Source organism: Gopherus evgoodei, chromosome 2 (assembly GCF_007399415.2).
Source record: "Gopherus evgoodei ecotype Sinaloan lineage chromosome 2, rGopEvg1_v1.p, whole genome shotgun sequence".
NCBI classification, from domain to species: Eukaryota; Metazoa; Chordata; order Testudines; family Testudinidae; genus Gopherus; species Gopherus evgoodei.
Genome location: NC_044323.1, coordinates 273,650,180 through 273,665,204, shown reverse-complemented (window position 1 = coordinate 273,665,204; position 15,025 = coordinate 273,650,180). Strand labels below are relative to the sequence as shown.

The 15,025-nt window shown below is 42.0% G+C and overlaps 1 protein-coding gene across 1 annotated transcript in view; it reads left to right on the top strand.

Moving 5' to 3' along the window:
- Positions 1–15,025, top strand: part of SNTB1 (syntrophin beta 1) — a 164,915-nt gene that overhangs the window by 61,045 nt on the left and 88,845 nt on the right. The window contains exon 2 of the mRNA XM_030553765.1: positions 10,528–10,744. Coding sequence (XP_030409625.1) covers positions 10,528–10,744 — 217 coding nt within the window. The remainder of the gene's footprint in view (positions 1–10,527; positions 10,745–15,025) is intronic.

Here is a 15,025-nt window from a genome sequence, read left to right as displayed (position 1 = left end):
TGGTTGAGCTAAGCAAGGTTAGAACTGGGTTCAGCTTCTTCCTTCCCAGTCCTCTTGGCATGCAGCCACTTTGAGCAGGATCTGTAATATCAAGCAGAGGGTTCTTAACGTGCACATAGATTTGTCCTCTTCCACAGCAAAGGACTGCATGCCCATTCATCCCAAGCCAAGATAAGTCAAATTGTGGGTGCCATGCTATCCCATAATTACACAAGGAGTGTAGCCCCGGGACAGTGGGCCTAGATATCAGGTGTAGTTCCTCACAGTTTTTGGTATTTCCTATTCTATCTGTATCAAAAATCCCAACGTTTCTGTGCAAATTTCCTCATACTTTCATTTGAATAAGGCATTATGCTCTTCCTGCCCTAACCATTATCCTGTTATTGGGAGTGCTCTGTTAAACAGCTGCAGCATGACAACTCTGAGATCATTGCAATTCACTGATGGGAGAAGTGATTCCTATATGTCGTTACCAGCAAGTAGATAGAGTGTCCTTAAAATACATCTGGATCTTTTTAGATAAAAGTCATTATATATTGTGGGTCCAGTTCTCACTTCCTTGTGGTCCCTTGATGCTGTTCGGGCAGCAAAAATCTGTAAAGGGGGAAGAAACTGCCTCCTGAGAATAACTCCTATGTAGGGCCTTCCAAGCTGATCTAGGAGCTTTTAGAAGCCATTTTGCCAACCATATGGAATGTATGATGATAGGAAGGGAAGGGAGGAAGTGAGTTGAGAGGACATTATCCTACTTTTATTCTCTACTTCCCAGCATCCATTGGGGGAGGGGGAGCCTTTAGAGGCGGAGCATAAGTTAGAACAGTCGCAAGGCTGCTCTAACTCGCACCAAGGGCTGGGCAAGCCGCAGTTGCCCCAGAATATAGGGAGCAGAGGGACAGACTGACTGAAAATGGAATCCAGGGTGGAACAGGGAACTGAGAATTGGCACTGATATGTGTTTTGTTCCAAACTTGGCCATTGACTTACTGTGTGACTTTGAGGAAGTCATGTAATTTGTCTGTGTCAGTTTAGCCCAGCTGTCAAACAGGTATAATAATACCCAGTGTAATAACTTCCCTTGATGTGTGCCAATTCTGGTCTATCCTGCATTATTCCGTGATTTGTGTGACTGCTGAAATAATGGCATGTTCCAAAAACATAATGCCCTTATGTATCTTGTTCTGACACTTGAGCTTAGTCAGGTAAATAGAAAAAATATAGTGTACAGGCAACACCAGACACCTTAAATTTCATCTGAGAATATGGATAATTAGAGAGGGAGTTTTGCAAACTAACAGAAGAAAAATCAATGCACTTGTAAGGCACATAAGAAGCTTTGACTTCATTTCTGAAGTTTAGATAAACTATTTTAAATACCAACCTTACTTTTAAGAGTATTGGTGAACAATGCTTGACTTTGTGAAGGGGAGAAAGCCCAGGCAAATGTTAAGTACTGTAGTAGGCTACTGAAGAAAATTTGTAGTTTGTTGAATGTGCCATGATAGTGTCTCATGTTATATTGTTTGTGGATTTGCAAGGGTTTGTCATAGATGGCTTACCGTGTGACCATGAAAATCCACCTTAAAAAAATGTAGGTCTCTTTGGAGGAAATCAAAGTGCAGCCATGTACTATCGATGATAACGATCTTTCAGTATGAAAGATTCACACAGTTCTAGTTACAAAGCTTACACTGTCATATACACCTGTAGCAAGAAATGTGCTCTGTGTATGCAAACATTCTTAGAATGGATGCTTAACAGAAATTAACTGGCTGATTCATGACCAGGAGCTCTGCAGTACTTTGGCTATAGTCAATATATTTTTATTTTTAAATTGTCAGGACCACCTGTTTACTTAGCTTGTATGTTGTACCTGTCCGCTGCTCACTGTTGATTTGCTGTGTATTAGACTGTAAGCTCTTCAGGGCAGAGCCCATGTTGTCTTTTGTATCAGGTGCTAAGTGACAATGAGTGTTCACTTTTTAAACTTAGAATTATACTTTTAGGTTTTGTGGAATATTTACCAAAAACATTTACTTTTTTAAATGAAATATATATGGAGATTTATTGTTTTGTTACTTTATTTAGGGAAAGCACAACCCTACTAAAAAGAGATATGAATCAACTACATATGGAAACTTGAAACTAGAATTCACAGCTCATGATAGAATGTAAAATTGAACTGGGCAGCAGTGGTTATTTGAAGAAGAAATTTTGAGGCTGAAAATAAATACAGTAAATTGAAGGATCAGGAGGGAAGGTTCCTTTGGATGTGTTAACGTTTTTAATAGGTAGGTAGCTACCTGTAAGAAGATATGAAATTTTCAAAGAGGTTCTCTGAGCCATTGAAAAATCACTGATTGCATCCAGGATGTGAATAGACTAGTGTTCAGCTCTGGATGTGACTATGTTATGAAGCACCATAGTCTGCTGCCACCACCAGAATTTGTTATAAAGGTTTATTTAAAAGGATACAGTCAAAACAAGATACAACACCACCATGATCTCCCAATCGCCACATGCTGTGCTTCTAGGAACGTCTATGTCCATGTCCTCATCAGTATAGTAATCATGCTGTCTCCGCTTCCTCGCCCGGTTTTGCAGGTACTGCACATACTACTGGATAATGCCAGAGTTATTTACAATGGTAAAAACTGCAGCAGAGATCTGAGCAGGCTCCATGCTTGCTGCGCTATGGCACCTACGCGGGTAGTCCTGGAAAAAAAGGTGCAAAACATAGGAGAGTTGTTTGATTCAAGATGGCCGATAAAAGGTGGGAAATGGTTGTCTTCTGTAGCGTTCATGGAGGTGGGAGGCTTGCTAGAGCTGCAAGAGTGGGAGAGCAGAGTTTGTGGCGGACGCTGTGCGGCTCAGTTTATGATGGCCGAAAAATAGCAGGAAATGGTTGCCTTCTGTAGCTTCCACGTGAGCCCAGGACCAGCAACATGGAGAAATTTGCTAGCACTGCAAGAGCGGGAGAGCAGAGTTTGCAGCAGAAGGTGTGCTGCTCGGCTCACGGTGGCCGAAAAAAGGCAGGAAATGGTTAGATAAAAGAGTAGATAGAAAGACGAGAGGACATGTGAGGTGGATTCATAATACATAGTACCATGAGACAGGTGGTGCACCGTACTGCACCACCTGCTGGCAGTATGGCGTCTGCCATAGCTTTCATGAATGGAGGAGTGAGTGACGACACGCACCCAGTAACACCCGCGAGAATGTTTTGCCCCATCATGCACTGGGAGCTTAACCCAGAATTCCAGTGGGCGGTGGGAACTGTGGGATAGCTACCTACAGTGCACCACTCCGACATTCGATGCTAGCCTCGGTATTGTGGACGCATTCCGCCAAATTCATGCGCTTTAGTAGGGACACACAACACCGAATGTATAAAATCGCTTCTGAAAATTTGAATAGAATAATGTTGAATTAATTTCGTACTATAGACATACCCTTAATTTTAAAAAATTGTTCACCTTCTCCATTTATAATAGAACATTGGAAGTTTGAAGTTGAAATCTGGTTCCTTACCAAGAAGTTTCTAGCCTCAGTTTCCTCCCTCACCCTTTGTAAATAAAATTATATCTAGCTGTCTGTTTCCAGAATCTATCTGAACTGTTTGCCCAATCATCTATGTATCATAGCTCAGGTGTACTGTATGGTGGGTCATGAGTGCTTAGTGGAAGACACTGATTATTTTTTCCTTAAAGAGCACTGACTCCTCTATTTCAAATAAAATAGAATACAAGCATACATAGAAGGAATTACACAGATTTTAAAAATGGTTGGTCACAATTTGGTGCCCACAAATCCTTCTCTTTAATAGCTGAAGCAGGGTATGCAGAGTTCAGCTGAATTCATTTAAGAAGACAGAAAACAGTAAACCGAACTCTTTGCCAAGTTCTCTAACTTTTTTGTGTGCAAGAGAGTGAAAAGGGCATTTGTATTCTTTCAACATGTTAACCTTTTCTAATTTGTAAAATGTCTGTAACAGAGACCTAAGGCTGTTGACAGATCAAGAGGCTTAGTATATTTCAGAACCTTTGACATTCAGCAACCATAATAAATACTTAAGGTGGCTTTCTTTGATCATGAGAACAGGTTGTGTCTGTAGGAAAGTGGATGGAAACTTAACACCCACAAATGTACAGTCATACTTGCTCTGATTTCTCCATTTCAGTATAGAAGTGATTAAAACTATTTCCTGTGGCCCTATCATAGAAACTATAATTTTACTTTTTTTCCCTAGAGTAAATGATGAACATGCATTTTCCTCACTATTAGTTATGATAACAGCACCTATAGCTGTTTAGGACCAGGTTCTCTCCTCATTTTACATCTGTGCAGTGGCTTGGATTTAACTGAGTATTTGGCCTTTGGTCTGAGCTTTGAAATCAGAGACAAATTCTGCAGTCATTGATATTTATGCTGTCCTGATGCAAATGAGAGCAGAAATTGACCCTATGGTCCTGATCCTTCTCACAGTTACACCAGTGTCATTCCAAAGTAACTCCATTGACTGCAACCTTAGCTAATGCTGGAGTTAGGCTGGGGTAGCTATGTGTGTGTGTTACAGGGAAAAGTGTCACTGAAAATAACTTGTTAAGATATTTAATTATGAATTGCTCTGAAACTGTCTTGGTAACATACTGAGGAAGTGGGTATTCACCCACGAAAGCTCATGCTCCAAAACGTCTGTTAGTCTGTAAGGTGCCACAGATTCTTTGCTGCTTGGTAACATACTGTACCTGCTGCATTTGAAATCCTAGTATATGACATTTCTGTAAAGCAAGAGGCCACGTCCCTGTTGAGTAATCAAATTGCCTCAGCTGTTCTGCTTCTTCCCAAGTGTTTCTACAATGTCTCTTTGCCAATGTTTGTGTCGCTGTGGATGGTTAGCACTGCCTGTAGTAGCATTAGATTAGATGGCCCCTTGTCTCTTCTCCATTCTGCTACTTCGGTGGTGTGAGTTGCATTCTCCTCTCTCCTTTCCTACTGACAAGCTCTGTGAAGACCATTCATATGGTTCTCTTGTACTAGCTCTTTCCATGATTATCAGGAGCATCCAGCATAGCTGCTTTGTCAGGATTGTGTGATATATCCCCCCCTCCTTCTTTGTGTGTTATATCGCCTGTGGTCAGATCTGTGTCAGAAAGGGGGAAAGTCAGTCCAGAGCAGAGAGCTCAGATAATGCCCTTCACACCACTTAACCCCAGAAGGCCAAAGACTGGTCTCATTGGATTCAGCCCTCATGGGCTTCCATTGTATCAAGGTTTGGCCCTGAATGCAAGACTGATATGGGTCTTAATTGGTACGAGGGGCTTGCATAGGGCTTCTGTACAGGGCTAACTTTCATCCTGGGAGAGGATAAAATAAGAAAAACGTTTCCATCTGGAAACAGGGTGTAAGGGAATTTGAATGACTGTTTTCAATTAAGTTTCTTGTTTGGCTGAATTTTTCCATTAGCATTTGCACAACTTTGAAAATAGTCTTTTAGTTTTATTTTTCTTTACCAAGCAGTCAGTGCAGTAGTAATCAACAATCACTTCTTAAGAGAATGCACACAGATTGCATGCCCGCTGTCTTTCCCTGCAAGGTAAAAGTCTTGATCCTCTGTCTTTGAGGCTGACAAGGGCACGCTTTTCCTTTCAGTTTCATATTGTCAACCTCGACTTCCTGACCATGCCTCCTTAGTAATGAAGGAGATTTACTAAAGACTTTTTTCTTCTGTTTTTAAGCAAACAATTTGAATGTGTCCATGGAAATTCCGGATTCTTCAGTATCGTGTCTGGTAGAAGACTTGACAAGATTTGCCTGTAGTATTTCCCTCATAAGATATAAGAGGCATGCTTTCTTTTGTCATCTGTGGAAAGCTACAAAGACTTATTGTGGGGACCTGGGACTTGGCAGAACTGTGCATTAATGAAGTGTTGTTTTTTTATTTTTGGAAGCTACATTGCCTGCCTTCCAAATTGGGGGGGTAGGGGAGAGGAGAGAATCTGAACGTATATCAGTGGATTAATTCATTTGACTGTCATTTCCACCTTTCTTTTTGGGTGGGAGGTGGAGGGGGGAGGGAATGCACAGAAGGAATGGTGGGGGGTTGGTTTCTGCAGTTTGGAATTTTAATTGCTTGACCACAGTTATTAATTTGCAGTGCAGCAAAAGGGCATGATTATTAATTAGTGTAGACTAAAAGGCTCTCTGGAGTTGGGTTGTAGGATCAAGTGGATGAGTTTAGACAGTTTAGACTGAAATTATTGTCTACCAATACACCAAGCTACAATTATGTAATCACTAGATTTTCAGTCCCTGCAGATTAAACCTTGTATTATGAATACACACTCTGGTGTTTTAAGAAAAAATATAAAATGAATGAGATTTTAATACTTCAGGATAAGAGCTGATCTTGTGTACTGTTCAGTGGTTTTTCCTATTCCTTTTTATCACATGCTTTTGGTTTTGGTTCATTATAGACCTTAGATTTTTAAAAAAAACAGACCAAAGCTTAGTGCTTTCTGGAGCTGCTTCTCTTTCAATTAGGGTTGCCAGCGTCTGTTTTTTTTACCAACGATGAGTCCTGTGGCCCCTTAAAGACTAACAGATGTATTGGAGCATAAACTTTCGTGGGTGAATACCCACTTCGTCAGACGCATGCTCCAATACATCTGTTAGTCTTTAAGGTGCCACAGGACTCTTAGTCTGGATCTGTAAAAAGCAACAAACATGGCTACCCCTCGGGTTTTTTACCAGAACTCTGGGTCAAAAGGGGACCCTGGCGGCTCTGGTCAGCACCGCTGACTGGGCTGTTAAGTCTGGTTGGCAGCAGAGGCAGGCTCCCTATCTGTCTCCGCACGGCTCCTGGGAAGCTGCCTTCATCTTCCTCTGGTTCCTAGATGAAGGGACAGCCACTGGGGCTCTGCGTGCTGTCCCTGCCCCCAGCGCCAACTCAGCAGCTCTCATTGGTCAGGACCTTGGCCAATGGGAGCTGAGGGGGCATTTCCTTGCAGGCGCGGGCAGTGCAAAGAGCCATGTGGTCACGTCTCTGCCTAGGAGCCGCAGGGAGATGTTGCTGCTGCTTCTTGGAAGCTGCCTGAGGAAAGCCCCACCCGGAGTCTGCACCCCAAACCGTCTTCTGTGCCCCAGTCCTGAGCCCTCTCCTGCCACCCCACACCCTGGACCCACCTCATAGCCTGCTCCCCCAGCCAGAATCTCACCCTCCAACTCCCAGTGCCCCAGCCCAGATTCCCTCCCGCACCCTGAATTCCTCATTTCTGGCCCCACCCTGGAGCCTGTTCCCCCTAACCCAGAGCCCTCCACCCCCTCCCACACCCAACCTCTCTGCCCCAGCCTGGTGAAAATGAGCAAGGGTGGGAGGAGAGAGGGAGGATGGAGTGAGCGGGGGCAGGGTCCTCGGAGAAGGGGGTGGGGCTGGGGGCAGGGTAAGAGTGTTCGATTTTCTGCAAGTAGAAAGTTGGCAACCTTACTTTAAATCACTGTTAGGACTTGTGTGTCACTGTATCTGAGAGGGAACACCAGCTCTGGAATTTTCTGATCCTAACATAAAACTCATTACCTTCTCTTTTCCCATTTATATTTTGATTCTGTATTGCAGTTTTTCAGTGTTAGGGCCTAACCTGTTGAAGTGAATGGTAAAACTCCCATTGAAGTCAGTGGGTTTAAGGCCGTTTTGATACCAGAGTATGGAACAGAAATGGTTGGGCCTATAACGTCTATTACCATAATCCTGCTTTTAGTTTGCCCATGTAACCCTATTGACTCAGTGATGGCATATGCATTGGAAATATACACAATACAAAATATTTATGTAATATACATAGGGTCAAATTCTGCCACCCAATACAACCATGAACCCTGCTATGTTTTATATGCCATCATTGTTAGAGAGAGCTAGGGTGCGTGAGGTATAATCTTTCATTGGACCAACTTCTGATAGTGACAGAGCCAAGCCTTTGAGCTACACAGAACTCGTCCTCGGGTCTCTGAAGCTGGAAGCTTGTCTCACCAACAGAAGTTGGTCCCAATAAATATTGCCTCACTCCCATTATCTTTCTAATATCCTGGGACCATCATGGCTACAACAATATGTCATTTTTATAGGCTCGCTCCTCTATATTTCTTTTTTTAAAAAATATTTGAACACACAAGCGCATAAAGCCCTTCTGGAAAAACTCTGTGGAACTGAATAGGGACAAAACCAAAAGAGTTCTGTAGAAATAGGGTTCAGTAGAAATTACTCTAAAAATCAGTAAACTTTAGTTCCTCACTGTTCCGTCTACAGTTTTTTTTTTTTTTTTCTTACTTTTAAACCATCCTATAGAATTCTACAGCAGGGAAGTAATTCTCTATCAAATTCTATCAGTGGGTTTTTTTTTTTTTTTTGTATTAAAGTCGGGGGATTTTCAAAACTTCCTATGGAAGTTAGATGATATTCTCTCAAAAATCCCAACCAGATTCTACAGGATTTTCCCTTCTGGGAATTTTCTTAGATTGCACTGTGCTTGGTACTTGGATCCCTGGAAGCATGTTGTTTTTCTATCCCCTTCTCCTGGTAATATATTTCCACTCAGTCTTTTCACAGAGGCTTCTGAATAGTGCAGCAGCGTCATGATGTCACCATTACATTGCATGGAAACTCACTTGGCATGGGGAAGGGAACAGTCTTTGCTTCAGCTCCCAGTATCTTGGGAATTATATTCACATTTCAATGTTCCTGTTTAATGTTTAGATTTCGATCCAAAGGTTTGACTCCAACTTCAGTTTTTTCCCCTTCTCTCTTTTCTTAATTTTAGAGGGCCCAGTCCTATCACTTCCCTATGCACATAGCTCCTGTTGAAGAGCGTGGGAATAGCATGCATGCAGTAGCTACAGTATTGGGGCCCAAAGTTTCTTTTGGCTGACAAGTGCTGGTACATCACTAGCACACAGTTTAGCAACCTATTGGAACTTATTTCCAATAGGTAGTTTGAAAAACTCTAGTTTGAAAATAATCCATTAAAAAAAATATTTAGGCCACATCTACAGTTGAAAAATTGTTTTTTTCACACCCCTGAATGACCGAAGTTATACTGACAAAAGTGGCAGTATAGACACACCTTATGTCTACGCTACAGCGACTCAGTTGCACCAATGCAGCTGCGCTGCTGGAGTGCTTCTGGTGAAGACACTCAAAGACGATGAGAGAGAGTTCTCCTGTTGGCTTAATAACGCCTGCTTCTGCACTGGCACTTAGGTTGGTATAACTTACATCATTCTCGGGTGTGGATTATCCACAAAATAATTTGTAATGTAAACTATGGCTATGGCTACACTAGAGAGCTTACAGTGGCACAGCTGCATTGTTCTCCCGCCGACGTAACGCTGTCCACACCGGTGCTTAGGTCCCGATAACTTATGTCGCTCGGGGGGTGGCTTATTCGCATCCCTCAATGACCTAAGTTATATTAACATAAGTGATAGTATAGACATAGCCAGAAGGTTTGTTTTTCCTGGGCTCGAGCTTACCCATTGTTCCAAGGTGTTTGCAACTGAATAGGATAATTGAGTTCTGAGTGCCAACCCACTGTATGTGTTCTAGGAGGACGTGATACAGCCTATGCCAACCAGGGTGGAATGTCACATTCAGAAAGACAGGAATTTCATGATGCTACTTCATAGTATCACCCAGAATTCATAGGTTATACAGACATATCTCTAGATCATCACAAAGGTGAAAGAGTGGACTTGATCGTGATCTACAAGCACCTACACTGGGGAGAGAGGGCTGATAGGCAGCTCTTTTATCTAGTGTGAAAAAGGTGTGACGAGATCTAGTGGTTGGAAACTGAAACTAGACAAATTCAGACACGGTGGGCGAGGTAGTGTCTTTTATTGAACCAACTGCTGTTGGTGAGAGAGACAAGCTTTTGAGCTTATATAGAGCTCTTCTTCAGGTCTACTTCACCCACCTTGTCTCTCCAATATCCTGGGACTGACATGGCTACAACCACACTGCACATTCAAACCAGAAATAAGGTGCAAATTTTCAATAGTGAGGGTAGTTAACCATTGCAGCAATTTACCTAGGGGTGTGGAGGATTGAAGTCATTAAGTGAAGACAGACTGAATGCCTTTAGGTCAAGGCTGGATTATATTTTTAAAAGATATGATGTAGTGCAAAAAAGTTATGGGCTTGATATGGAAATTATGGGCTGAGGTTCTATGATTGGTGTTATGCAGATCTGACTATATGATCATAATGGTCCCTTCTGTGAATCCACCTAGTCGTCTTGCTGTTACCTCTGTTCTCCTTCTCCCAGCCCCTCTTTTGTTTGTTACACCAATTTATTGTGTCATTTTGAAGAAGATTGTAAATTCTTCAGGGTGGGTTCCATATCTTCCTATGGGGTTGTACAACATCTAGCACAATGATGCTAGCCCAACAGCAATAATAAATAGTAATAATTGTTAGAATTCACATTGGACCTAAGCATCTATTGAGCGTCTGTTTTATTTCCTTTTTTTAAATAGTGAAATACATGCGAGAGGCAACCCCATATGTGAAGAAAGGTTCTCCAGTTTCAGAAATTGGGTGGGAAACGCCTCCACCTGAATCTCCACGGTTGGGAGGTATATCCTCCGACCCACTGTCGCAGCTTTCTCTCGCCATCCAGAGAGACAAAAAAACGATTCCACTCAAAATGTGCTACGTGACGCGCAACATGGCTGTGTCGGATCCTGAAAACAGGTAAGCTATCGCTTTGTCTTGGCCTAATTTTTTGCATTAGAACATTCTATTCTATTATTCATCTTGAGCTGTTGACTATAAAGCTTGAATACTGTGAACGATAACACTGAGGATCAGATTCTTTGTTATGTCTAACTCCATTGAACTGAGATAATAATCTGGCCCTTGGCTTTCAGAAAGCTCATTCCATGTGAGGATCTCAAAGTATTTTTGCAAACACTTCACAACAAAGCATTTCATAACATCGATGAGATTGCTGTGGTAAATACACATTCATCAGCTTTGGGGTGTGTACTGGAAAAAAGCTCTGGTGGCACAATGAAATATTTTTCATAAGAAATACACAAATTAACATTTTGCTGTTAGCACAGTTGTATGATTTTCTTCAAGAAGAAGAATCCCCCACTCACTAATAGCAGCATCAGAAAAATAAGATCAGACAAGAAGGAAAAAAGTTGCTTTTTTTTTTAAGGGTGGCCTAATTGTCTTGTCAGTTAAATGCAACTCTGACTATTGACGGGGAGAATGAAGAGAGGTTACATTTGAGAAAATAAATGGTGATTTTCTGTGGCTTTTTAATTTTTTTTCACAATGCTAAAAATAAGATGAGCTTTCTGGCCCTTATTTATAACATGTGTGGAACAGCTGCATCACACCAGCACGCTCAATGATCGTCTATTTTAACAGCTGCTAACAAAGAGAACCAATAGAGTCAGTGAGGGGGTGGAAATAGAGACCCATTCTTCCATTCAAACAATGGGCTTTTTGTTCTTCTCTAGCACACAAGTTTTTAAAGAAGCAGCTTGGAGCTTTTTTGATTCTCAGCACTTACTTATCGGAGGGACTGAAAATTTACATTTTCAGAGTTAGCATTTCATGTGGAATGAAGAGGTGGGGTTTGTGTAAGGCAATGATTCCCCATGCTTTTGGTTTTTGCTAGAGACACTCCCATCCCCCATGATGGTTTGAAGGATACATGCTCCTAGCTCCCTTGTATTGCATCTTGGAAGAGTTCCAATATTTTGACTGTTTTCTTTTAATTTTCTCCACTTCTCCTGTCCACTTCTAGATCTATTGTTCATTTAGGTTTTTTTTCTTTCACTTTTTTCTTCCTTTTTTGTACAAACTGCTCTTAAGGTTCACTTATGGGGGGAGGGATAGCTCAGTGGTTTGAGATTGGCCTGCTAAACCCAGGGTTTTGAGTTCAAACCTTGAAGGGGCCATTTAGGGATCTGGGCTAAAAATGTGTCTGGGGATTGGTCCTGCTTTGAGCAGTGGGTTGGACTAGATGACCTCCTGAGATCTCTTTCAACCCTGATATTCTATTTTCATTTTCCCTTTCGTGATCCCCAACTCATCAAAGGGCTGTTGGCAGGGTTAGTGGTAGTCAACTCTTATAAAAGAGTAGTCCAGTTTTCTGCAGTAACAACCTAAAGCACTATTGCAAGCTGTCATTGCTACAGAGTGCAGTGGTTTGGACCATCACTCTAGAATACTGGGTTTTTTTGTTTTTTTAAATGGAGATTGGCAGCTGCATCACTAGCCTTCCAGCCTGCAGAGCTCCCAGTCACAGGCTGTCTGATAGTGGGAAAAAAACCCTCTCCATTCCCATTGTATGGATTGCTATGAGAATAACAATATTCGTCGCATGTGAGTTTTAGATTCTTTGAGTTTTCTCCTTCTTAGAATCATAGGTCTGGAAGGGACCTCGAGGTCATCTAGTCCAGTCCCCTGTACTCAAGGCAGGACTAAGTATTATCTAGACCATTCCTGACAGGTGTTCGGAGATTTTTAAGAGCAGATTAGACATGATGGAGATTCCACAGACTCCCTAGGCAATTTATTCCAGTGCTTAACCACCGTGACAGTACTCCAGATGAGGCCTAATCGTCTTTCGCTATGTTGTAATTCTAGGCCTCTACCACAACCCTGACCCTAAATTTGCTTAAAAACCATATTGTGGAACCAACATCACATTGTACACAATACTTAGTAAATAGTATACAAGTTTTATCCATGACAAATATGGTAGTGACGTGTGCAGTTTTTGGTGCGACTAAGAAATAATGCGTGGGAGAGCCATGTCACTCATTAAAATGGTTTTCTGTTCTGGTTGCTTTTGTTTCCTGTGGAAAGAGTGACTTCTGATTTTTACTGTAGTCCAGCATGCAAAATTTCACACTACCTTATGCTGGATTTTTCATACCAAGCAAACGGTCTCTCTGTCACTCGACAAAGCAGTGAAAATCGCAGACTATTGTGGGTCACATGAGCATAATTTTCTTTTTTTAGATATCTGAATATCGAACTGAAGTTTTCCCGTAGTGGAATGACATCATAATGCAGGTTAGAAGAGTGTACCCTGTAGAACTTAGATCAGGACAGTACTGGATTCCAAAACATTCTTAAAGCACAGGCAAGACCACACTATATTACAGCACTACTGTTTTATAACACAGTTCCCTAACACACATGGATCCTATAACTGATGATGTAACTTTACTGTAAGTGTTATAATAGCAGAATCAGCTGGCTGCCAAAGCCTCCACTAAGGGCGCTCTCCATACTAGGACTTGAAACTGTATTTGAAAATCACTTTCAAATGTGGCTAAGCCCAAACATGGTTGTGAAGAGGTCTGCATACAACATGGTCACAGCTGTGCAGTAGAAACCATTTTGTAGATCAGCTAGAGGGGGCTAGATTATAGAATGATTTCTGCTGAACTGGTTATACTTAGCACAGTTGAAAGAGACTGAGAAGGAAATACCTCTTTTTTAAAAAAATTGAAGTTTTCCCCAAGACACGGAGGAGATACGAGGTCTGTTTTTTCCAGTTTAGGCCTGTATAGGGTCTTTCTCCTTCTAGAGAGTGGACTATGTAAAGAGATTCATGAGTCTGTAACTGCCTTTAACAGTCTAATGTACCTGTTCCTGGTTAGCTCAGCAGTTAAAGCTGCATGCTTTTAGATCCACAGGTCTTGGGGTGCAGGCCCTGCAAAAAAACCAGACCCAGAGCATTGTTGCAGGCCCATCCCTCTCTCCTGCTCTCTTCTAATGTTTCTGTGCATTAGTTTAGTGTGGCAGGATGGTGGATGATGTTCATTGCTAGTTGAAGACATCAGCACAAGAAAAATATGTTCCATGCATACAAATCAATCCAAGGTCCTGAGGACTGTAGGACAGTATTTCTAATAAAACAAACATGGTGAAAGGAGAGACATGAGGAGCATTTAGCACTATTTATCTAACTCATGCTGGTCCAGACACGGGAGCCTATGTTGTATATTTTTGGGTGGAATAAGCTACGTTGAGGTAATTACCACTGCAGCCTGTTTAACCTTCACTTTTATTGACAAGTGTCATATAAAATAGCAGTACTAGAGATTGTCAGGCCTCAAGGGGAAAAGTTCCCCCTCTCAACCCAGTAACTCAGACTGGGAAAAAGTTATTATATGCTAGGCAAGTAAATGTTTCCGGCAGCACAACAAATCTTCTCATCGATTTCTGATGAGTTCCCTTAGGTGAGATTTGTTTTCTTCTGCTTTTAAAGCCTCTTTTGCACCTGTTGCAAAAAGACTTACGGGCTCAGTATGCAAAAGATATGACACATGCTGGATAAAATGACTGATGAGGCCAAGCTGAATCAATTCAGGTTTCTACTGTTTTGCATTGACTCAAACCCCCGCTTGCCATTTATCCAACTAAACAAAATGTGTTCAACCTAATCCTTCAAACACTGGTTCACATGAGTAACTTTGCCCATTGGCAGTAGTTCAGCTGGACTAAGCAGTGCGATCCTAAAGAGTAAATTCAGTGGCTCAGCTCTCAAGGATAAAGTTACTTATGAGCATAGTGTTTGTAACATTGGGCCCTTTGATGGGAAAGGGGAGTTAAGGACACAGTGTCATAGAGTTTAAGCCTAGATTGGGCTACCAGAGCATCTCCTTTATATCACAGGCCAGTGTCATCTTCCAGGACACGCCCCCACCCCCGCACAACCAAAATTAGACCAAAGTATTACCGTTATGTCACACGGTAGAGAATAGCAGGGACTGAGGCGCACAATGCCGGGACCCCCTACAATGGCAGGGAATTAAGTGAGATATACCCAGGTGATCCTGACATGTGACCCATGCCATAGGCTGCAGAGGGAGGTGGAAAACCACCATGGTCACAGCCAATCTGATCTTGGGCAAAAGTTCTTTCCAGCCCCACATATGGCAATCAGTTAAGACCCTGTGCATGTGAGCAAAAACCATCCAGTCAAGCAGCTGAGTGGCA